Source organism: Ornithorhynchus anatinus, chromosome 4 (assembly GCF_004115215.2).
Source record: "Ornithorhynchus anatinus isolate Pmale09 chromosome 4, mOrnAna1.pri.v4, whole genome shotgun sequence".
NCBI classification, from domain to species: domain Eukaryota; kingdom Metazoa; phylum Chordata; class Mammalia; order Monotremata; family Ornithorhynchidae; genus Ornithorhynchus; species Ornithorhynchus anatinus.
Window position 1 is genome coordinate 24042042 of NC_041731.1, and position 22754 is coordinate 24064795.

Consider the following 22754-nt stretch of genomic DNA (forward strand, 5'->3'; position numbering starts at 1 on the left):
CGCTTAGAACGGTGCTTGGAATAATAATAATAATAATAATGTTGGTATTTGTTAAGCGCTTACTATGTGCCGAGCACTGTTCTAAGTGCTGGGGTAGACATAGGGGAATCAGGTTGTCCCACATGGGGCTCACAGTCTTAATCCCCATTTTACAGATGAGGTAACTGAGGCCCAGAGAAGTTAAGTGACTTGCCCACAGTCACACAGCTGACAAGTGGCAGAGCTGGGATTTGAACTCATGACCTCTGACTCCAAAGCCCGTGCTCTTTCCACTGAGCCACGCTGCTTCTGGAACATAGTAAGCGCTTAACAAACACTGTCATTATAATTACCTGTTGCCCTATCTGTGAAATGGGAATTAAGAAAATGGGGCCCACGTGACGCAGGGACCGTGTCCATCCCAATTAACTTGAATCCACCCTCGTGCATAGAACACTGCTTGACCCATAGTAAGCTCTTAGAAGCAGAGTGGTTTAGTAGAAAGAACCCGGGCTTGGGAGTCAGAGGTCGTGGGTTCTAATCCCTGCTCCGCCACTTGTCAGCTGTGTGACTTTGGGCAAGTCACCCAACTTCTCTGTGCCCTCAGGTACCTCATCTGTAAAATGGGGATGATGACTGTGAGCCCCACGTGGGGACAACCTGAATACCTTGAATCTATCCCTGCGCTTAGGACAGTGGTTGGCACATTGGAAGTGCTTGACAAATACCATCATTATTATTACTATTCCAGTGTTTGGAATGGTGCTTGGCACATAGTAAATGCTTAACAAATACCATCATTATCATTACTTCAGTTACCCTATCTGTGAAATGGGAATTAAGACTGTGGGGCCCACATGACGCAGGGACCGTGTCCAACGTGATTAGCTTGAATCCACCCTGGTGCATAGGACCCTGCTTGACCCATAGTAAGCTCTTTCGAAGCAGTGTGGCTCAATGGAAAGAGCCCAGGCTGGGGAGTCAGAGGGCACGGGTTCTAATCCCGGCTCCGCCACTTGTCAGCTGTATGATTTTGGGCCACTGCTCTGTGCCCTCATAATGTTGGTATTTGTGTCCTCAGTTCCCTCATCTGTAAAATGGGGATGAAGACTGTGAGCCCCACGTGGGGACAACCTGAATACCTCGTTTCTTCCCCCGCCCCAGCGCTTAGAACAGTGGTTGCACATAGGGAGCGCTTAACAGATACCATCGTTATTATTCTTTTTATTATCCCAGATTACGGAAGGGTGCGTGGCACGGAGTCAGTGCTTCTGAGGAGCATAAGAAGCAGCGTGGCTCAGTGGAAAGAGCCCGGGCTTGGGAGTCCGGGGTCATGGGTTTGAATCCCGGCTCTGCCACTTGCCAGCTGGGTGACTGTGGGCCAGTCACTTCACTTCTCTGGGCCTCAGTTCCCTCGTCTGTAAAATGGGGATGAAGACGGTGAGCCCTGCGTGGGACAACCTGATTCCCCCGTGTCTACCCCCGCGCTTAGAACAGTGCTCTGCACAGAGTAGGTGCTTAACAAATACCAACATGATTCTCCGTGCCTCAGTTCCCTCATCTGTAAAATGGGGATGAAGACGGTGAGCCCCACGGGGGCCAACCTGATTCCCCTGGGTCCGGGCCCGCGCTCAGAACAGTGCCCGGCACGTAGTAAGCGCTCGACAGCTCCCAGCAGGATTACTTTTGGAAGGGGGCTGGGCACCCAATAAGCGCTCAAGTACCGTCATTACTCTCACCTCGGTTACCCAATCTGGGAAAGGGGAATGAAGACGGGAGGTGGGGGGGGAGGGCAGGGACCGACTAGCCGGAACGCCCGCCTCTCAGGGCGCTTCCCGAGCCCGGCTAAGCGGTCAGGGAGAAGGATCACGTCGAGGGGCGGGGCGGGGCGGGGCGTGGCGGGGCGGGCCGCGCCGCCAAAATGGCGGCGGGAGGGCCGGGCCCCGCTTCCCCCTCCCTCCTTTCCCCCTCCCGTGTCCTCCCCCAGGCCCGGCCGGGCCCGGCTTGCCCTCGCTAGTGCGCAGGCGCCGGCGCTCGGGGCGGCTCCGGCATTGTTCGGCTCCCCGCCGAAAGTGGCTCGGCCTCCTCGCCCTCCGACCCGGAAGCGCTCGGCGGCTGCAGCAGGAAGGAGGCGGGCGGCTCTCCGGGGAGCCCAACCCTGCCCTGCCCACTGCCGCCCGGCCCGCCCGGCCCGTCCTGCCCGCCCGGCCCGTCCTGCCGCCTCCTGCCGCCTCCGTTCTTCTTTCTGCCTTCCTTCCTTCTTTCCTTCCGTCCGCCCCGCAGCGACCTCCTCCCGCCGGCAGGTGAGCGGGGCGATGGTGGGCGTGGTTGGGCCGGAGCCGCGGCTGGGAGCGGGGGTCTGCGGCTTGGCCTGCGGGCCCCCTCCGCCCCCGCCCGGCCCGTCCTCCTCCCCCTTCCTCCCTGGTGGGCCGGCAACGTGCCTGCCAATTCCGTCGCATTGGACTCTGCCCCCGCGCCTAGTCCTGCCCATTCATTTTGATGGGATGTTCTCCCCCTTGACTCTGTTTGGTGGCCATTGTTCTTGTCTGTCCGTCTCAGGGCAGGGACCGTCTCTGTCTGTTGCCGACCTGTCCATTCCAAGCGCTTAGTACAGTGCTCTGCACCGAGTAAGCGCTCAATAAATGCTATTGAATGAATGAATGAATGAATGAATGAACGAAGTGATAATGTCGGTATGGGTTAAGCGCTTCCTCGGGGCGGAGCGCTGGGGGAGACAGGCACAGGGTCATCAGGTTGGCCCACGTGAGGCGCACGGGCTTCATCCCCGTTTTGCAGGTGAGATCACTGAGGCACGGAGGAAGCGAAGTGACTTGCCCCCAGTCACACGGCTGACAAGTGGCAGGGCCGGGATTCGAACCCATGACCTCCCACTCCCAAGCCCGGGTTCTTTCCACTGTAGTATTTATTGAGCGCTTCAGAGCCCCTAGTAAGCGCTCTTTAAATACCACCGATTGATCCGTCCGGGGGGAGCCCCGGGGAGCCGCCCGCCTCTCCCCCGCCCCCTTTTCCATTGAGCTCATCCTCTAATGATGATGTTGGTATTTGTTAAGCGCTTACTCTGTGCAGGGCACTGTTCTAAGCGCAGAGGTAGATACAGGGTAACCAGGTTGTCCCACATGAGGCTCTCAGTTAATCCCCATTTTGCAGATGAGGTAACTGAGGCACAGAGAAGGAAGCTCCTTATGGGCAGGGATGGTGGCCACCTAGTCTGCTTTACTGTACTTGCCCGAGCGTTTTAATACCGACCTCTGCCCATAGTTTTCAATAAATGTCAATCGATGGGAAGAATCTCGAGAGCAGAACGTGTTTTTTGCTTCCCGGGCGCTCCCCCAGGCACCGGTACGGTGTTCTGCACACCGGAGGCCAATGAATAGTATTGCTAATAAACACCGGGGTCTTGGTTAAGTGCACGGTATGTGCTAAAAGCTGGGTTAGATAGAAGATAATCAGCCCAGACTCCGGTCCTGTTTTCTGGGCCTCACAGTCTAAGGGAGAGCTGATTTTTTTTTTATGGTATTTGTTTAGCACTTACTATGTGCCAGGCACTGTAATAAGCACTGGGGTAGATATATGCTCATCAGGTTGGACACAGTCCCTCCCTCATGTGGAGCGCAGAGCCTTAATCCCCATTTTCCAGATGAGGTAGCTGAGGCCCAGAGAAGTGAGGTGATCCATCCAAGGTCAAACAGAGAAGTGGCAGCACCAGCATTAGCACTCAGGTCCCTCTGACCTTCCCAACCCCACGCTCCATCCACTAGGCCATGCTGCTACTGGTCCCTCACCCCCGGGGCTTTTTTAGTTCTGTGCGAGTCCAGCATAGGGCAGGGCTGGGTATATAATCCCCATTTTACAGGCAGGGAACTGAAGCACAGAGAAGGGACTGGCTCGAGGTCTCCCAGCAGACAGGTGGGGAACTTGGGTTTAGAACCCTAGTCTCCCGATTCCCAATGGTGGGCTCTTTCCATGAGACCAGACTGCACCTAGTTTCTCCCCTGCACGCTCTCTTAGTTGAGTGATGTGACCCCAGCCTAAGGCAGGGATGGAGCCCTCTGCTCATGCATAGGCCCTCCCAACCCTGGGGGGGAGGGCAAGAAGTGGACCAATTTCTGCCGGATGGAGGCCGCTGAGTCTCCGTGCTGGCTGAAATCATCCCTTCTCAGGCCTCACCCTCACAAAGCTTTCCTCAGCAAATTTAACAGGCTTCTCTGACAGCTGATACAGCGTTAGACCGCCTGCCACTAGATTCACCAGCCAAACCCCTGCTCTGTCGTAAGACTGATTTCGGAACTAAAGTCAGGTGCTGATGCCTCCGGTAGTCAAAGGAGATGGTGCATCTCTTCAGGGGAGGGGGCAGACGTCTGGTGGGTATGGTACCTTGTCTCTTGGCCCTTGTTGTAAACTGGTTTTCAAATGGGTACGATTTGATTGGGGTGGGGGGAGGGGGGATTAAGGGGGTTGTAACCTGCATTTACCCGAAACCTGAATTTCCAGACTTGGGAGAAGACTGCCCGTTTCATCCAAGGCTCTGGGTGATTAACGTCAAAACTTGCCTGCCCCGCCCTAGTTGTCATCTGAAGAGCACTTGATTTCCAGATTTTATCAGGAGTGCCAGGGGATGTGGGGGTTCATGTGCTTCTTTCTAAAAATCATAACTTTTTTCTTTGTGCATGGACTTCTCCGTGCCCCTTCAAAAATGCAAGCCCCTTCCGTACCCTCCCCCCAATAAAATGAAGAAGGCTGGCTTTCCAGTGAACAGATCCTCTGGGTTAATGTGGGAGAGGGGCTGGCAGTGGCACAGTGCGGAGATTTTTTGGCATGAGGTCCGGTTACTCTCAAAGGAGCGAAGGGAGGCCGGCGGCCCCGAGGTGGCGGCAGCCCAGCCCACCGCTGTCGTACCGCCCCTCTGGCCGGACTCGCTGATGAGGTGAACTGAGCCAGAGACGACAGAGGAGCTGCCGCTACCGCCAGAAGTCCCACCTCTGGCAGCGCAGCATGAAATGGCTCCGCGGCCCAGGAGCAAAACTCACCGTCCAGTCGGGCCAGCCTTTCGCAGGGATTTAAGCGATGGGATGGAGTGACTCCAGAAGTGAAGTGCCCCTCTAGACTGGAAGCTCTTTATGGGCGGGGAACGTGGCTACCAACTCTGTTCTCTTGGTTTCTCCCAAGCACTTAGTCCAGTGCTCAGCCCACAGTAAGCTCAATAAATGCCACCGATCGATTGAAATATGTTTGGCTGTTGCAGGAGCCCACTGCTGCCTGTCCCATGACCAGGCACTCCACCCAGGCTGCATGTTTGGTCTTAAAAGAGATGGTTGAATTTGTCCTCTGGCTTCCGACCTGCTGTAGCTCTGTAAGCTGGCTGGTATCTAGGCGGGAATTATAGGCCTGCCCACCCTGATGTCTCAGAGCAATGGGTAACTGGATGGGCACTGGGATAAGAGAAGCAGAAAATGACAGTTATGTGAATGGCTATACTTTGTAGACATCTACGTGCCAAGCACGGTGCTGAGCACTGGCGTAGATACAGGGCAAACTGATGGGACAAAGTCCCTGCCCTTTTCGGGGCTCACCATTTAAGAGGGAGGTAGGGCTAGTATTGAATCTCCGTTTTACTGAGGAGGAAACTGAGGCCCGGAGAGGGTGAGTGACTCACCCCAGGTGTCACAGCAGGCAAGTGGCAGAGCCAGGACTAGAACCCTGGTCTCTTAATGCCCCGTTCCATGCTCTTTCCAATAGGCCACACTGTCTCTCCTCGTCATGTGACAGAAGAGAGCTAGCAACATGTATGTCCTTGAATCAGTGTGGCTCAGTGGAACAGGCACGGGCTTGGGAGTTAGAGGTCATGGGTTCTAATCCCTGCTCCACCACTTGTTAGCTGTGTGACTTTGGGCAAGTCACTTAACTTCTCTGGGCTTCAGTTACCTCATCTGTAAAATGGGGATTAAGACTGTGAGCCCCACGTGGGACAACCTGCTCGCCTTGTATCATTCCCCCCCACCCCCCGCAGCGCTTAGAACAGTGCTTTGCACATAGTAAGTTCTTAACAAATCCCATCATTATTATTATTATCTGTAAGAAACTGGGGTGGTTTGATCTGGGAAAGAAGTCCCATAAACATATTTCTAGAATCCTTACCTGATGTTGTCCTAGTTTGATTTTTTTTTTTTTTAATTCTTCTGAGACATGAAAGGGAGATCCAAGGGAGTGCTGCCACTTCACATTTTTCCACAGCTGAGGTCTCCTAATGACTCTCCCCACTCTGACGTCTGACTAATTGGTGTTCTTAGTTGCTGGCCGCTAGCCCTCCTTGGGACACCAACACACAATTTTAATGAGCTTAATTTGAAGGATGAGGGAATGCAATGGGAATTTTCAGTGTTGAACTTTAACCAGGAAGTGGGTTATGAAGTTAAGAAAGAAGCAGCGTGTCTTAGTGGATAGAGAAGGGCCTGGGAGTCTGAAAGACCTGGGTTCTAATCCCAACTGTGCCATATGTCTGCTGAGTGACCTTGGCAAGTCATTTAACTTCTCTGTGCCTCACTTACCTCATCTGGAAAGTGGAGATTAAGAGTGTGAACCCCATGTGGGACAGGGACTGTGCCCAGCCTGATTAACCTGTGCCTGCCTCACTGCTTAAAACAGTGCTTGGCACATAGTAAGCGCCAACAAGTACCGTTATTATTATTCTGCAGTCTTCCGGTCCTCTGAGGCTCTTGAGAACCTGTATTCACTTCAGCATCCATCAGCTTTGAGAAGAAAAAAATATCTCATGCTAAAAATATGTGATTAAATCTGGGAGCTCAAAAATCCATTTTTCTTAGTCTGTGGCTCTGAGTTCAATCTACTTTATCAAATAACTCTAGCTAAATCAATTGCTCATCCACAACCTTACAGTTTTTTGCCTTCCACCTCAAAGGCTAAGTAGCACACCAGTTTGTTACAGCGTTCAAAGAATCAAACACTTTCTGTGTCCTTGCAGATTTATTATATAAAGAGCCAAATAATTCTCGTGTGCTTGTGGTAGAGGCCTGTGACTAGGAGGAAACTGGTAAAATTTTGTCCCTATTCAATTCGGGGACCAATTCTCTTTAGGACTGTAAAACAGACAATGCAGTTTGCATATTCCAACCCCTGGCGGGAAGGGGAAATGGTTTCTATTCTCCAGGTAACACTTAAATGTCAAATAACATTTCTGTAACCTATAACTTTCTCAGTTCCCATATGAGATAGCTATCACAGGGATGGGCTTGCATTGTGTTTTGAGGAAGAAGCATTGCAAAATCTTGTTCCACTTTCTTTTCTAAATACGCATTCTTAACTTGGACCTACAAGGGAGGTAAGAGTTTCACCTTTTTACTGTCGATCAGTGGTATTTATTGAGTGCTTACAGTGTGCAGAGTGCTGTACTTAAGCACTTGGGCGAGGATGCTCCAACAGAGTTGTGAGGCATGATCCCTGCCCACCAGGAGCTTAGAGTTTGGAGGAGGAGACAGATGTGAAAATAAAGTGCAGATAGGTACGTAAGTGCTGTGTGGCTGAGGGTCCGGTGAATATCCAGTTTTTAAAGGGTACAGCTCCGAGTCCATAGCTGACGCAGAAAGGCCATAGGCAGCAAGATCCTTGTGGGCAGGGAATGTGTCTGTTGATTGTTATATTGTACTCTCCCAAGCACTTAGTACAGTGCTCAGCGCACACTCAGTGCTCAATAAATACGAGTGAAAGTACTGCACCACAGGAAACGCTTAATAAATACAATCGATTGGCTATAGGGAAGTAGGGAAAAAGTGGGCATCATCGGGGAAGGCCTCTTGGAGGAATTGTGATTTTAATAAGTCTTTCAAAGTCATCTTCCCCTCCTGCTCATTTGTACTAGGCCCCGGCTGATAATATAAAGTAGGCTGCTTAAGGGAAGTTAGGGGAAGTAGCCGTTTAGGTGAAACCTCGATGATAGGTAACGAGAGAAGAGAAAAGGGGTCCCGGCCTGCTCTGTCCCTCTGGAGGCAGCTGTCCCCCAGAGCACCCCGAGACTGCAGCCAGGGCGGAAAGCCTTGCCGGGCGGCCGGAGTCATGGAGCAGGCCTGGGACTTTGGGCGAGTCACTTCATAGCTTAGCGGATAGAGCACAGGCCTGGGAGTCAGAAGGAACTGGGTTCTAATCCCGGCTGCGCCGCATACCTGCCCTCGGGCGAGTCACTTGGCTTCTCCGGTCCTCAGTGTTACCTCATCCGTAAAATGGGGATTAAGTCTGAGAGGCCCATCTGGGACAACCTGATGACCCTGTATCTACCCCACTGCTTAGTACAGTGTCTGGTACATTGTAAGAGGCAATTAACAGATACCACAATTATTTAACCCAGGTAGAGGGCTCCCGGAGGTGGAGGGGGGGTGGCCGTAGTATTGAGCACAAGTATGCGTTAACACTCCATAGTTAGCCACTTCTGCCTGGAAGCAGCCCCAGATACTGGCAAGAGCATCATGGCTTCTTCAGGGTTGCAGGAAGTTTATTAAGCAGACATGAATGGAGCGGGAGGGGGGCTTTTGGCCGAGGTGAGATCGACCAAGCAATGGTATTTATTCAGAGCTTTCTGGGCACAGAGCACTGTACTACGTGCTCAAGGCCAGGGAAGAGGGCACAGGAGGGAACAGGGAGGCCTTCAGTGGGGGAAAGCTTGGCCACCTCTGTCTCCCCCCTCTAGACTGTAAATTGGTTGTGGGCATGGAGTGTGTCTGTTCATTGTTGTGTTATACTCACCCAAACGCTTAGTACAGTGCTGTGCACACAGTAAGCGCTCAGTAAATACAGTTGACTATAATGGTCTGCACTCAATAAATGCCATTCATTGCCAGTGGGGATGGAAAGGCTGGATGTTGGAGTGTAGTATTTCTAAAATAGGTTAACACCAACTGTAAGAAAAACGCTCCTTTTTCTTGGCATTTGAGCCAAACTGTTGGAGATGGGTGTGTCTGTGTACACACATTCATTCCATCCTAATGGTGTTGTAAACTCCTCCCAACTTTCAACTCTGGTGCCCGAGGCCGTGCTTTGCTGTGTTCTTAAAGCACCTCCTGTCAGTTTTAATTTGGTTGTCCCACTTCAGCTCCCCTTCCAGCCGGATTTCCTGCTGTCACTCACCCAGAAAAGTGGTGTTGAGGTGAGACGGGCTCTATTCCAGGACTTCATTATTGTGGTCTTGTCTTGTCGTCATCATTATCATCGGTATTTATTGAGCACTTACTGTTTGTCCAGAGCATTGAACTAAGTCCTTGGGAGAGCACAGCATTGTAAGCAGGGAATGTGTCTGTTTATTGTTATATTGTACTCTCCCAAGTGCTGATATGATTGAATGAATGAGTGTTTTCCAACTCAATTTTATTGTCCTCTCCCAAGCACTTAGTACAGTGCTCTACATGCAGTAAGCGCTCAATACATAACATTGATCCAGTACAACAGAGTTGGCTGACATGTTCCCTGCCCACATTGAGTTTACAGTCCAGAGGGGAAGCAGACATTCATGTAAATCATTTCTAATATATAATCATAGATGTGTGAATAGTGCTGTGGGGCTGAAGTTGAGGGGATTGTCACATGTCCAAAAGATCCAACTGTCTAGATTCAGAAAGGAGAGGGAGTGGGGGAAAAGACATAATCAGGCTTCCCCAGCGATGTGGTTCATAGGTAATAATAATAATTGTGGCATTTGTTAAGCACTTACTATGTGCCAAGCACTGTACCAGGCTCCAGGGTGGATACAAGCAAATTGGATTGGATGCCGTCCCCGTCTCGCATGGGGCTTACAGCCTTCATCCCCATTTTACAGGTGAGGTCACTGAGACACAGAGAAGTGACTTGACCAAGGTCACACAGCAGACAAGTGGCAGAGCTGGGATTAGAACCCAGTTCCTTTGACTCCCAGGCCTGAGCTCCAGCAAGTAGGCCACGTTGCTTCCCCATCAGTACGTGACACTGATGCAACAGCCCAAAGAGTAGATTATCAGCCATGTAGCGGGATGGGTAGCCTGTCTTCTTCCATTCCCAAGAACTGGGATTTGCCCTGAAGGTGACAGGCTCCCAAAGGATATGCCACCCATATCTCGGTGGGTAGTCGGCCTGGATTGATCTGCTTTTTGCCTCCTCTCATTGTGGGCAGTGAAAGAGACTTCCCTGTGGGACTTGCCCAGAGTCACCCAACAGACAAGTGGCGGAGCTGGGATTAATAATAATAATAATAATAACAATAATGTTGGTATTTGTTAAGCACTTACTATGTGCAGATCTTCTAAGCGCTGGGGTAGAACAGGGTAATCCGGTTGTCCCACGTGAGGCTCACAGTCTTAATCCCCATTTTACAGATGAGGTAACTGAGGCACATAGAAGTTAAGTGACTTGCCCACAGTCACACAGCTGACAAATGGCAGAGCCAGGATTAGAACCCGGGTCCTCTGACTCCCAGGCCTATACTCTATCCACTAGGCCACTCTGTTTCTCTATTGGTCGCAACCCTGTTGCATTATTTTTTTAATGGTATTTGGTAAGTGCTTATTCTCGGCCAGGCACTGTACTAAGCGCTGGGGTAGGTACAAGATCTGCCAGTGATATTTATTGAGCACTTCATGCAGAGCACTGTACTAAATGCGTGATTATCAAGTTAGACACAGTCCATGTCCCCAAATGGGACGGTGCCTGGCGCAGAGAAACATATGCCATTAAAAAAAGTACTTGGGAGAGTACAGTATATGGTTTCTCCATACCCGGAGGCAAAAAGCCCAGATGTGACCCTCTTCCCCAGCAGTACCCCATGTTCTCAGCTAGGCCTGTGGGGCTGGACAGACAAGGAACCCAGGAACCCTAGAACTGGGTTGAAGGTGGCACCTACAACTGCCAGGAGTGGGTGATTAGTCACAGGGGTATTTAAGCGCTTACATGTTGAGCGCTATTCTAAAACCTGGGGTAGGACTAAGATCGTCATGTCTTATGTAGGACTCAAAATCAGTGGCATTTATTGAGCTGTGAACAGATCAGTGTACTAAACGCTTGGGATAAGGTGATAGAGCTGCCCCCAACAACCTTACAGTAATTGAATCCTTATATTGCGGGATGAGGGATCTGGGTCACTGAGCAGGAACTGAGGGACAGAGGAGTGAAGTGAGTTGTTTGAAGTGACTTGTCTAAGTGTAGTGCTCAGCAAATAGTAAGCACTTGACAAATGCCACAGTTAGGAAACAGGCAAGAGAACAGGAACCTAGAGCTTTCCGTAGGGCTTTAGTGAGGCCTGCCAGCAGGTGACATCGTGGGAGGAACTGGAAGTTAACTCTTCTGTCAGGAAGCAGTTCCAGGCGGACCCATCCCTCCTCTCCAGTGGCCGGGAAACAGAGGCATTCCAAGAGTTTCCATAGACTTGATGAGTTTGGTTCCCTCACCCACTTAATACAGCAGCAGCAGTAGCTTGAAGGAGCAGGATTCCCAGGATTTCCTCTAGGTTACAAGCTCCTTTTGGGCAGGATTCTTGGCTACCAGCTCTATTATATTTACTCCACAAGTGCTTAGTCAGTCTACTTCTATCTCATCTGTTTTGCCACCAACCTTGCACCCACATTTCATTCAAAAGTATTTATTGAGTGCTTACTATGTGCAGAGCACTGTATTAAGTGCTTGGAATGTACAGTTTGGCAACAGATAGAGACAAGCCTTGCCCAGTGACCGGCTCACAGTCTAAGTGGGAGAGACAGACAGCAGAACAAAACAGAGCAAAACAAAAACAAGACAACATCATCAAGATAAAAAGAATCAAGGAGATAAATACCTCATTAACAAAATAAATAGGGTAATAGATATATACAAATGAGCACAGTGCTGAGGGTAGGGGAAGGGGGAAGAGCAGAGGATGGGGGGGGGAGGGGAGGGGGAACAGAGGGAAAGGGGGGCTCAGTCTGGGAAGGCCTCCTGGAGGAGGTGAGCTCTGGCCTGGAATGCCCTCCCTCTTCATATCCAACAGATAATGACTCTCCTCACCTTCAAAGCCTTACTGAAAGCACATCTCCTCTGAGAGGCCTTTCCTGACTGAGTCCTCCTTTCCTATTCTCTCACTCCCTCCTGCATCGCCTTGACTTGCTCCCTTTATTCATCCCTCTGGCACTATGTACCAAGAGAAGCAGCGTGGCTCAGTGGAAAGAGCACAGGCTTGGAAGTCAGAGGTCATGAGTTCGAATCCCGGCTCTGCCACTTGTCAGCTGTGTGACTATGGGCACGTCACTTCACTTCTCTGTGCCTCAGTTACCTCATCTGTAAAATGGGGATTAACTGTGAGCCTCATGTGGGACAACCTGATTACCCTGTATCTACCCCAGCGCTTAGAACAGTGCTTGGCACATAGTAAGCGCTTAACAAATACCAATATTATTATGTACATATCTATAATTGTATTTTTTCATATCAGTGTCTGTCTCCCCCTCTAGACTGTAAGCTTGCTGTGGGCAGGGAATGTGCCGGTTTTGTTCTTCTGTTGTACTCTCCCCAACACTTAATACACTGCTCTGCACACAGTAAGCGCTCAGTGAATACGACTGACTGACCGACTGCTCTGCATATAGGAAGCACTCCATAAGTGCCACAGATTGACTGAAGAACTCCAAGTCCCATGCCGAGAAGTAGCAAAGTGAGAGAAGAAGTAAATGGGCTTCTTCCATCCTCAAAGTTGGCAACCTAAGAGCAGTCTTTGTTCGACAAGTACACCCTGTTTTAGGAAGCACTGGACTGTGTCAAGTTCCCTGAGAGCCCTAAACGCGTTGTGTTCAAAGCACAGTCCCTTCCGAGCTAATGGGAGGTAGCATAGCCTAGTGGAAAGAGCCCAGGCCGGTGAGCCAGGACCTGGGTTCTAATCCCACTTGTCTGCTGCGTGTCCTTGGGCAAATCACTTTTCTTCTCTGGGCCTCAGTTTCCTCAAGTGCCAAGGGGGGATTCAATTCCTGTTCTCCCTCCTACTTAGACTGTGAATCTCACGTGGGGCAAAGGACTGAGTCCACCATGTTGATTTTGTACCTACCCCAACGCTCGGCGCATAGTAAGCACTTAAGTACCAGTAAACAATCCCCAGCAATCCAGCGGGTCCCAAAAGAGTAAGGAGAGAGCCTCTGTTTCCAATTCATCCTCTCCCAAAAGAAACTGAGGGGGTGGTGGCAAAGTCATGTCGATTCTCTGTATCTGGTCCCGAATGAATCGGCAAAACGGGAATCAAGACTGTGAGCCCCATGTGGGACAGGGTCCATGTCCAACCTGATTGGCTTGTATCTACCCCAGCGCTTAGCACAGTGCCAGGAACACAGTAAGCGCTTAACAAATACCATTCAAAACAAAAAAAAGCCCCTGGGCCAGAGGGAGCTGGGATCATCAGACCGAGGTGAAGTTGGAGCTGGCCCCTCTAGCAAACATCCCTCCTTGGCTGAGACTGAGTGTGCCCCTCAGCAAGAGCTGAGCTTCCTTCTCCCTCAGCACAGGGACCTGGACTTGTGTCTCACTGAGGAAAAGTTGGAGCTGGCCCCTCTAGCGAACATTCCTCCTCTGTCATTCCCGGACGATGGTTCAGCATAGGTCTTGAAGGCTCTAGTAACCTTGCCATTCTTGTCTGGAGTTCAGATCCCCCTGGTCCTCGACAGCGGGTCCGCCTGCCTCCTCTTCTTCGCCCGTTCCAGAAGACCCACGGAAAGAACGGTTTATACGTAGCCTTGTGTCGTGCCATGTAATGAATGGTTGATGACCACTGGACACTCCCCTCTACAAGGAGAGACTCTGGAGTTGCTCCTTTTAAACTAACCTACTTACTCTGCCTCGTGTCTTCTCGCTCTCGTTGCCGATTTGTATCTACCCTAGCGCTTGGTACACTGCCTGGCACATAGTAAGTGCTTGACAAGTACCATAAACAAAAAACTAAAGTGTGCCCCAGCGGGGCATTCAGTTTCCACTGGCACATCCATTTTACTTTAGATGAAGTAGAAATCAGCTCCCTTATCAAGAAACCTCTCTGACTCGTTACAAAGATATTATTGTTGCTGTGTTATTTCTGCCATTGAGTACACAACTCTGAGTAGTTTTGGAACCAAAAAGGGAGGGGAGGGTGTCTGATCTTGGTTTAGGAACCAATCTCCAAGTTATGACATTATTTAGATAAGAAAATTGGTTCTGACTTGTGTTTCAGGAACCAAATGTAAGTCTAAAGACTTCCTACAGTATGTCTGATCATAAAGGTGATTTGCTGACATAGTAAACTACTATCCCAAAATTAATTTTCCCCACTTCCAAAAGTCAATCAGTGGTATACTCTCACAGTGTAGAGCACTGTACTAAGTTCTTGGGAGAGTGCATTACAACAGGGGTGGCAGACATGTTCCTGTCTGACAATGAGTTTAGAGTTTAGAGGAGTTCTTGCAGTTTGATAAATGAACATAGTTGAATCAAGTACTCTGTGCATTTCGTTTCCTTTTCTTTCCCATGGAAAGAAGCAACATGGCCTAGTGGGAAGAGCACAGGCCTTCAAGTCCGAGGACCTGGGCTCTAATCCCTGTTCTTCCAAATGCTTGCTGTGTCACCTTAGGCAAATCACTTCATTTCTGTGCCTCATTTCTCTTGTTCTTCCTCTTCCTTAAACTGTGAGCCCTATACAGGACAAGGGACTGTGTGCAACCTAATTCATTTGTATCTATCTCAGCCCTTAGAACAGTGTTTAATACATAGTATGTGCTTAACAAATACCATTAAATTAAAAAAAAAATCTAGCCCAGGACTCTGTCTTGGATAAAGACAGCCAGGAATGCATGGGAGAACAGTACAGTAGTGGCTTTTATATGCATCCTCTCAGCCTCCTAAGATCCCGAACCCTAACCTCTAATAATCTTTCTAGACTGTCATCCAGTAATAACCAAACTGTCCTTGAACCTATTATCATCTTTGGCCTGCATTCCTTCCTGGGGTTACCAATTCCTTGACAGTATCACCTACCTGTAGGCCTTTGTCTTTTTGCTTCAAACTTACCATCTTCCGGCTCGACTAAATGCCCTCCAATTGTGGTTTAAAAAAAAGATGTCACTTGTTTAGTGCTTACTCTGTGACAAGCACTAAGTTCTGGGGTAAAACAAGTTACTAAGGGTGGACACAGTTTCTGTCATACATGAGGCTCACAGTATAAGTAAAAGAGGGAGCAGGATTTAAACCCCATTTTACAGAGGAGATAAATGAGACACAGAGAAGTGAAGTGACATGCCCAAGGTCACACAGCAGGTCAGTGGTGGATCTGGGATTAGAATCCAGGTCCTCTGACTCCCAGGCCCATGATCTATCCATTAGACCATGCTGCTTCTCTGGTAGTTTGGGGAATGCCAACTCGTCTTCACCCTGTCTGAATCCATCGTGAGTTTTTGCCAAGTGTCAGTCGACACTGACCCCCGACTGAGGAGACCTAGCCTGGACCCAGACATCTGTGTTGTTGTTATATTGTCCTCTCCCAAGCATTTAGTACAGTGCTCGCACACAGAAGAATGCTCATTAAATACAGTTGACTGATTGACTCATTGAACTAGCAGAGGTCTGTCACCCTAGAGCTTGTGATCCCGAGATAGTGCCAGCGAACAGGTAGGAAGCATTGAGCTTGAGAAACAGCGTGACTTAGTGGAAACAGCCGTGAGCATGGGAGTCAGAGCACCTAGGTTCTAATCCCGCCTCCATCACTTGTCTACTGAATGACCTGGGTCAAGTCACACAACTTCTCTGTGCCTCATTTACCTCATCTGCAAAATGGGGATTTAGACTGGGAGCCCTATGTGGGACAGGAACTGTGTCCAACATAATTATCTTGTATCTACCCCAGGCCTTAGTACAGTTCCTGGCACATAGTAAGCACTTAGCACATACCTTTTAGGACCGGGAGGGGGGTGGAGGGGTGGCGGGGAGACACTCTGGAAGCCAGAGTTTAAGAAGGCTGGGCCAGAGGAAGAGGGGAAAACCTGATTTTTGCTAGTAAGAGATGACAGTTGTGTTTTGAGCCCCCACTTGCATACCCTGTCTTTGGCCTCTGGATTCTTAGTTATCCCAAATCCATCGCTCCTTGTGCCTGAGTAGAGACTTAAGCCACAAAATTTCCCATCCTAGTCAGTTTGGGGTTTGGTTTTGGGGAGGGGAATAAAGACAGCCTATCACCATTGTATACCTGAAAATGAAGTTCTGGAAAGAAAGGCAGCAGCCATGGGGCTATCTGGTTACTACTTGCGTGTTTCCCCCAAATGAGTGCACTTGATTTGCATTGGCAAAATCAAAACAAAAGTTAAATTGGGCAAGTCCCTTCATTTCTCTGTGCCTCAGTGTCCTCAACAGTAAAATGGAGATTCAATCCTTGTTCCCTCCCCTAGCTTAGACTGTAAACCCCATGTGGGACTAGGACTGTGTCCAATCCAATTTGTATCTATCGTGGGCTTCAAAAAATGCTTGACACATAGTAAGCCCTTAACAAATGGTATTAGAAAACAGGGTGTTTTTTCCACCCTAAAGGATCTCCTTCACACATTGGAGTTCTGTTGAGAAAAATTGACTAATGCAATTATGTTTTCCTCCTCTCCAGATTGAGTTGCACAAGAGGAAAAAGAGCCAAGATGGCAGCGAATAAGCCAAAGGGTCAGAATTCCTTAGCCCTGCACAAAGTCATCATGGTGGGCAGCGGTGGTGTGGGGAAATCGGCTTTGACTCTGCAGTTCATGTACGACGAGGTAAGGCTTGTGTCCAATTCATTGTAAACCAGGTTCCTCATGGCAAATGGATGTGAAACACGGTCTCCACCCCACACAGCCCATAGAGAAGCAGCGTGTCTCAGTGGAAAGAGCACGGGCTTTGGAGTCAGAGGTCATGAGTTCGAATCCCAGCTCTGCCACTTGTCAGCTGTGTGACTGGGCAAGTCACTTAACTTCTCTGTGCCTCAGTTACCTCATCTGTAAAATGGGGATTAAGACTGTGAGCCCCACGTGGGACATCCTGATTCCCCTGTGTCTACCCCAGTGCTTAGAACAGTGCTCGGCACATAGTAAGCGCTTAACAAATACCAACATTATTATTATTATTACAGTCAGAAGGCTGGGGCAGGGGCCTCCCTGAAGGCCGTGAGACACATCACAAGAAGTGAGGGGAGGCAGGCATCCGAGGAGGTCGGGAGGGGGGAAGTCATTGGGCAGGTCCACGTGGGTGTCGTCTCTGGGGATCAGCGTCGAAGAATAGAATGAGAAAAGGAAGAAAAGAAAAGGGGTCAAAGTCACACTTCTGAAAGGGGAGCAGGGAACAAGGAGTAGTTGTTGAAAGCTAAGTAATGGTCAGGGGTAGTAGAGGTGGGCAACATGGACTTTTTATAATGGTGTTTGTTCAGTGTTTATTACATGCCAGGTGCTGTTCTAAACACCGGGAAAGATACAAGCTATTCAGATGGGACACAGTCCATGTCCCATATAGGGCTCACGGTCATCACCCCCATTTTAGAGATGAGGGAAGAGAGGCCCAGAGAAGGGAAGTGACTTGGCCATGATCACAGAGCAGACAAGTGGTGGAGCTGGGACTAGAACCCAGGTCCTTCTGACTGCCTGGCCCGTGCCCTGTCCACTAGGCCATGCTGCTGGGTTGGAGTGCATGGGTTGGGAAGAAGGCTGGCTCCCCCCCGACTCAGGGGGAAGGGGAGAGGAATGTGGTGGCGGCCGGAAGGGGGCGGAGCCTCAGGATCAGCAGAAGCAAGTGAGGCAAGAATAGTCTGGGATGAAAGGGTGTAGCTAAATGCTATTTAAGTGCTTTCTTCTATCTGCTTCCCTCTTAGACTTGAAGCCATATGGGGCGGGTACTATGTCCGACAGGAGCCCAGTGCTTAATGCAGTGCTCGGCACAGGAAGCACCTAACAAACACAATTATTATCATTACTTGCTCTATACTAAGCAATTAGGTAATTCAGTACCTTTCGTCCCTCCATGCATAAGCTCCATGTGGGACAGACACTGTGACCTGATTAGCTTGCGTCTATTGCAGCACTTAGAATAGGGCTTGACATTTAATAAGCACTTAACAGATACCATATATTATTATCATTATTATTCAGTGCCAGTAGTTCATTCTTTCATTCAGTCGTATTTATTGAGCACTAAATGTATGCAGAGCACTGTTTGAAAATACTGTACAACCATGAACAGACACATTCCTTGCCCACACTGAGCTGACAGTCTAGACGTGGGGTCCCTGTCCTAGATGGAGTTCATAGTCCAATGGGGGGAAGATCGGGGATCTAATCCCCAGTTTTACACAAAAGTGAAGGGATTTGCCCAAGGTCTAACAGCAGGCAAGTGGCAGAGGTAGCATTGGAACCCAGGTCTCCAGGTTTCAAGGCCCATGCTCTTTCCACAATGCTTCTTTAATGTTGGATCTGCTTGTGGTAAAGCAAGGGTTTATCAACTGCATCATCCTTCTGGATTTTGAGTGAGGGGAAAGAAGGCAAGTGTCGGGGGTAGAAACGGATGGGCTAGGATTGAGGAATCTGGATGATGTTGGGCATGGATGTCATTTATATTAATGTCTCTCTCCATCTCTATACTGTCAGCTCGTTGCGGGCAGGGTTTGTGTCTATTGTACTGTGCCAAGCACTTAGTACAGTGCTCTGCACACAGTAAGCGCTCCCTGAATATGGTGGACTGACTGGTGGGGACTGTGGTGAGAGAGGAAGTGGACAGAGAGAGTGGGAGGGTGTGATGCACAGCGTCTGCTACTTGGGAGGCATATATGGGCGCACCTCTGATGAGGCATGATCTAGTAACCCTGATGTTAAGAGTTGATTGGCAAGAAGAATAGCCGGAGGAAGAAAGGGTCTGAGGGACCCATCCCGAGGGTTAGTGATGTCTGAGAGGAGTCAAAGCTTTCCATCTGAATAATACTAATGGTATTTAAGTGCTTACTGTGAGGCAGGCACTGTTCTGAGCGCTGGAGGCACTTTAAGTGCTATCAACCGTAAGCTCTTTGTGGACAGGGATCATGTTGAACAGCTCTATTGTATTTTGCTTTGCTGTGTGTCTGTTGTGGTACCTGGGGCAGGTCTCTTCACTTCTCTGTGCCTCATTTCCCTCATCTGTAAGATGTGAGCCCCACGCGGGACATGGACTCTGTCCATCTGATATCTACGCTAGTGCTTAGTACAGTGCCTGCCACATAAGTGCTTTATAAATAGTTTAAAAAGTGTTTGTTGAAGAAGCACTTAGTGCAGTGCCTGGCATCTAGTAAGCGTTTAACGTATACCATTTAAAAAAAAACAGTACAGTACTGCGTACACAGTGCTCAGTAAATACCAGAAACTGATAACTGTCTGACCCTTTGGGTGCTGGAACAGGGTGGGACCAGCTCCTTCGGGGCCCCACAGTGACTGGAGCAGGCTGAGAACAGCCAGACTGGAAAACAGAATCAAAGGTGCCCTAGTTTAAAGGAAACCGTGTTCTCATTATGTAGTTTACTAACGCAGATGTCTAGATCGTAGTAATAGAATTTACTGGTACATCTCCCGGGGACAGGGACTGATTTTAGTGGCTGAAGAATTGGGGCAAATGCTGGCCCCACAGGAGGCTGCTCAGTAAAGGGCCATGGGTGTGCCCCTTATAAGCACCTGGGCGAAGCTGAAGCGCCCTCTGTCCAGTTGTCCCACTGGAGACCGATTTCCTCTGGAAGTTGCACTTGGATATGCACCCTTTATTCACCCCTCCCTCAGCCCCACAGCACTTAGGTTCATAGCCTTTACTTATATTAATGCCTGCGTCCCCCTCTAGACTATAATCTCCTTATGGGCAGGGACTGTTATGCTGTACCCTTCCCAGCACTTAGTACAGTGCTCTCTGCCCACAGTAAGCGCTCAGTAGACACCGTTGATTGAGAAAAGAGATCTGTTGCTGTCCAGAAGCAGTGTCGTCTACCCATGGCATCTGCTGCTGAGTCCTGGTTGGGGGCTTTTGTTGGGCTCCAGAGTGGGCTGGTTAGTTTTTCAAAGCCAAGCAATTATGCATGGCGGTGCTTATTTTAAACCATTATCTCTCTGGGAGACAATATTGCAAATGCGCTAAAATAGAACAATGTCATCTGTTTTATACTTTTTCCAGTTTGTAGAAGATTATGAGCCCACCAAAGCGGACAGCTACCGGAAGAAGGTGGTCCTGGATGGAGAAGAAGTCCAGATTGATATCTTAGATACTGCGGGGCAGGAAGACTACGCTGCAATAAGAGATAACTACTTCCGGAGCGGGGAGGGTTTTCTCTGCGTCTTCTCCATCACAGAACTGGAATCTTTCGCAGCCACAGCGGACTTCAGGTATATTAAGGGGGAACGTTTTTGCTACTCCAGGTGCTGTGTAGAACCAAGCTCTGGGGCCCTGAAGCAAGGTGGGAAAAATCTTCATGCCCCGTGATCTGTTGCTGGCTCAGTCACGTTTGATGTAGCCATTCAACATCCTCTAATAATGGAAATTCCCATCTGCCCTTGGTTTGATGAGGCGGCACTTCTCGTTCTCTCTCCGGTTTAGTGTCGCCTCCTCATCTCCTTTGTCCCTGTACCCTGTAGGGTAATAAAAATATATACAAATGAGCACAGCGCTGAGGGGAGGTCATGCCTCAGTTCTCCTGCTCTCCCTCTGACTTAGACTGAGCATCATAGGACTGTGTCCAACCTAATTCACTTGCATCTACCCCCACGTTTATAATAGCGTTTGACATGTAGTAAGTGCCTAACAAATACCATAAAAAGTATGAGGGAGATTTCTCCCCCATTAGATCCTGAGCGGGGACTCCTTGTAGGCTGGGGTCATGTCTTCATTTATTGTCCTCTTCCAAACACTGTTTTTGCACTCTATCCATACAGTAGGCTCCCAAATGCTATTGATCAGTAAGGGACTGTTAATGGTATACATTAGGAATTGATGTGTGAGAAGTGAAGGGTCATTTCTAGTCCTTGGAAATATCAGGCCGCTTAATTCAATCTAGACTGTAAGCTTTCTTTGGGCAGAAAACATGTCTACCAACACTTTTGTGTTGTACTCTCCCAAGTGTTTGGCACAGTGTTCTGCACATGGTAAGCGCTCAAATACCACGGATTGATTGGAAAGTGCTTTTCTGGTTCACGTTTGTCACCAAAGATACTTTGGTTCCTGTTAGTACAGAGCCAAATTGGGTTTCTATTGAACTTTCCTAAGTGCTTAGTACAGTGCTCTGCGCATAGTAAGTGCCCAATAAACACCATTGATTGAGGTAAATGGGCTAAACCTATTTTAACTAAGAGATGTCTTCGGCCCATTTTCTAAAAAAAAACATTAAGTGAATTCATTCAGTTCATTCAATTGCATTTATTGTAATAATAATAATAATGTTGGTATTTGTCAACTGTATATATTTCCATTACCCTATTTATTTTGTTAATGAATTGTACATCGCCTTGATTCTATTTAGTTGCCATTGTTTTTACGAGATGTTCTTCCCCTTGACTCTATTTATTGCCATTGTTCTTGTCTGTCCATCTCCCCCGATTAGACTGTAAGCCCGTCAAACGGCAGGGACTGTCTCTATCTGTTGCCGACTTGTTCATCCCAAGCGCTTAGTACAGTGCTCTGCACATAGTAAGCGCTCAATAAATACTAATGAATGAATGAATGAAGCACTTACTATGTGCCAAGCACTGTTCTAAGCGCTGGGGTAGATACAGGGTAATCAGGTTGTCCCACGTGAGGCTCACAGTTAATCCCCATTTTACAGATGAGAAAACTGAGGCACAGAGAAGTTAAGTGACTTGCCCACAGTCACGCAGCTGACAAGTGGCAGAGCCGGGATTCGAACTCATGACCTCTGACTCCCAAGCCCGTGCTCTTTCCACTGAGCCATGCTGCTTCTCGTGTTGAGCGCTTACTCTTTGCAGAGCACTGTGCTAAGCGCTTGGAAAGTACAATTCGGCCACAGATAGAGACAATCCCTAGCTAACAACGGGCTCACAGACTTCAGGGTCACCATGTCACTCTTGTACCCTCCTGCCCCCAAAATGGCCAGTGCTCATCTTAAACTCTAGGTCTTGGTAAAGGGAGTGTTTCTGGCTACCATGATCAGTGGTAATCAATCAGTCAGTGGTGTAATCAATCAGTAGTGTTTCTTGAGAGTGCTTACTGTGTGCAGAACACTGTACTAAGTGCTTTGGAAAGAACAATACAGTAGAGTTGGTAGGCATAATCCCTGCCTTAGGATACTTCATCTTACGTTATTACCTAGCAACACAAGGGACAACGTAATTATATATAAATTTACTCAAACACAAGTACTTAAAACAGCCTTTGCTGTATAAACAACAAGCATGAGACAGTTCTGAAGAGCACTGCACATTCTCTAATCTTAAATGACCCCTGTCTCCAGGGAATGACCTCTTGTGCTAAATCAGGGGTCCCTCCTTATTTTTCCTGTTTTTTTCTTGATTCCCTTATCACGTGCCATGTAGCTCCTTGCGTTTCCAACTTGAAATCTTAGTACTGAGGGTCAGAGGGAGCCCAGATTTCCCATCTGCAAACTCAGAACTTTCCATTTCTCTTTTTCCCTTGCTTCTGGCCTTCCCTTCATCCATTTCTTCCTTTAGAGTGGCTCTTTCTCTCTCCTCAAGCTATTTCTAAGGTTGCCCCAAATTTTGTGGGATGGGGTAACCAAGGCAACCTGGAAGAACTCCACTCCAACATTCCTTTCTAGGGCT

General features: G+C 48.9%; 1 protein-coding gene across 1 annotated transcript in view; it reads left to right on the plus strand.

The window, feature by feature from the left end:
* The first annotated feature begins 2173 nt into the window (after window positions 1–2173).
* The window catches only part of RALA (RAS like proto-oncogene A), a 30606-nt gene continuing 10025 nt past the window's right edge, over window positions 2174–22754 (plus strand). Inside the window, exons 1-3 of the mRNA XM_029063495.2 lie at window positions 2174–2282; window positions 16601–16745; window positions 20140–20348. Of these exons, the coding sequence (XP_028919328.1) occupies window positions 16632–16745; window positions 20140–20348 (323 nt within the window). The 5' untranslated portion in view covers window positions 2174–2282; window positions 16601–16631. The remainder of the gene's footprint in view (window positions 2283–16600; window positions 16746–20139; window positions 20349–22754) is intronic.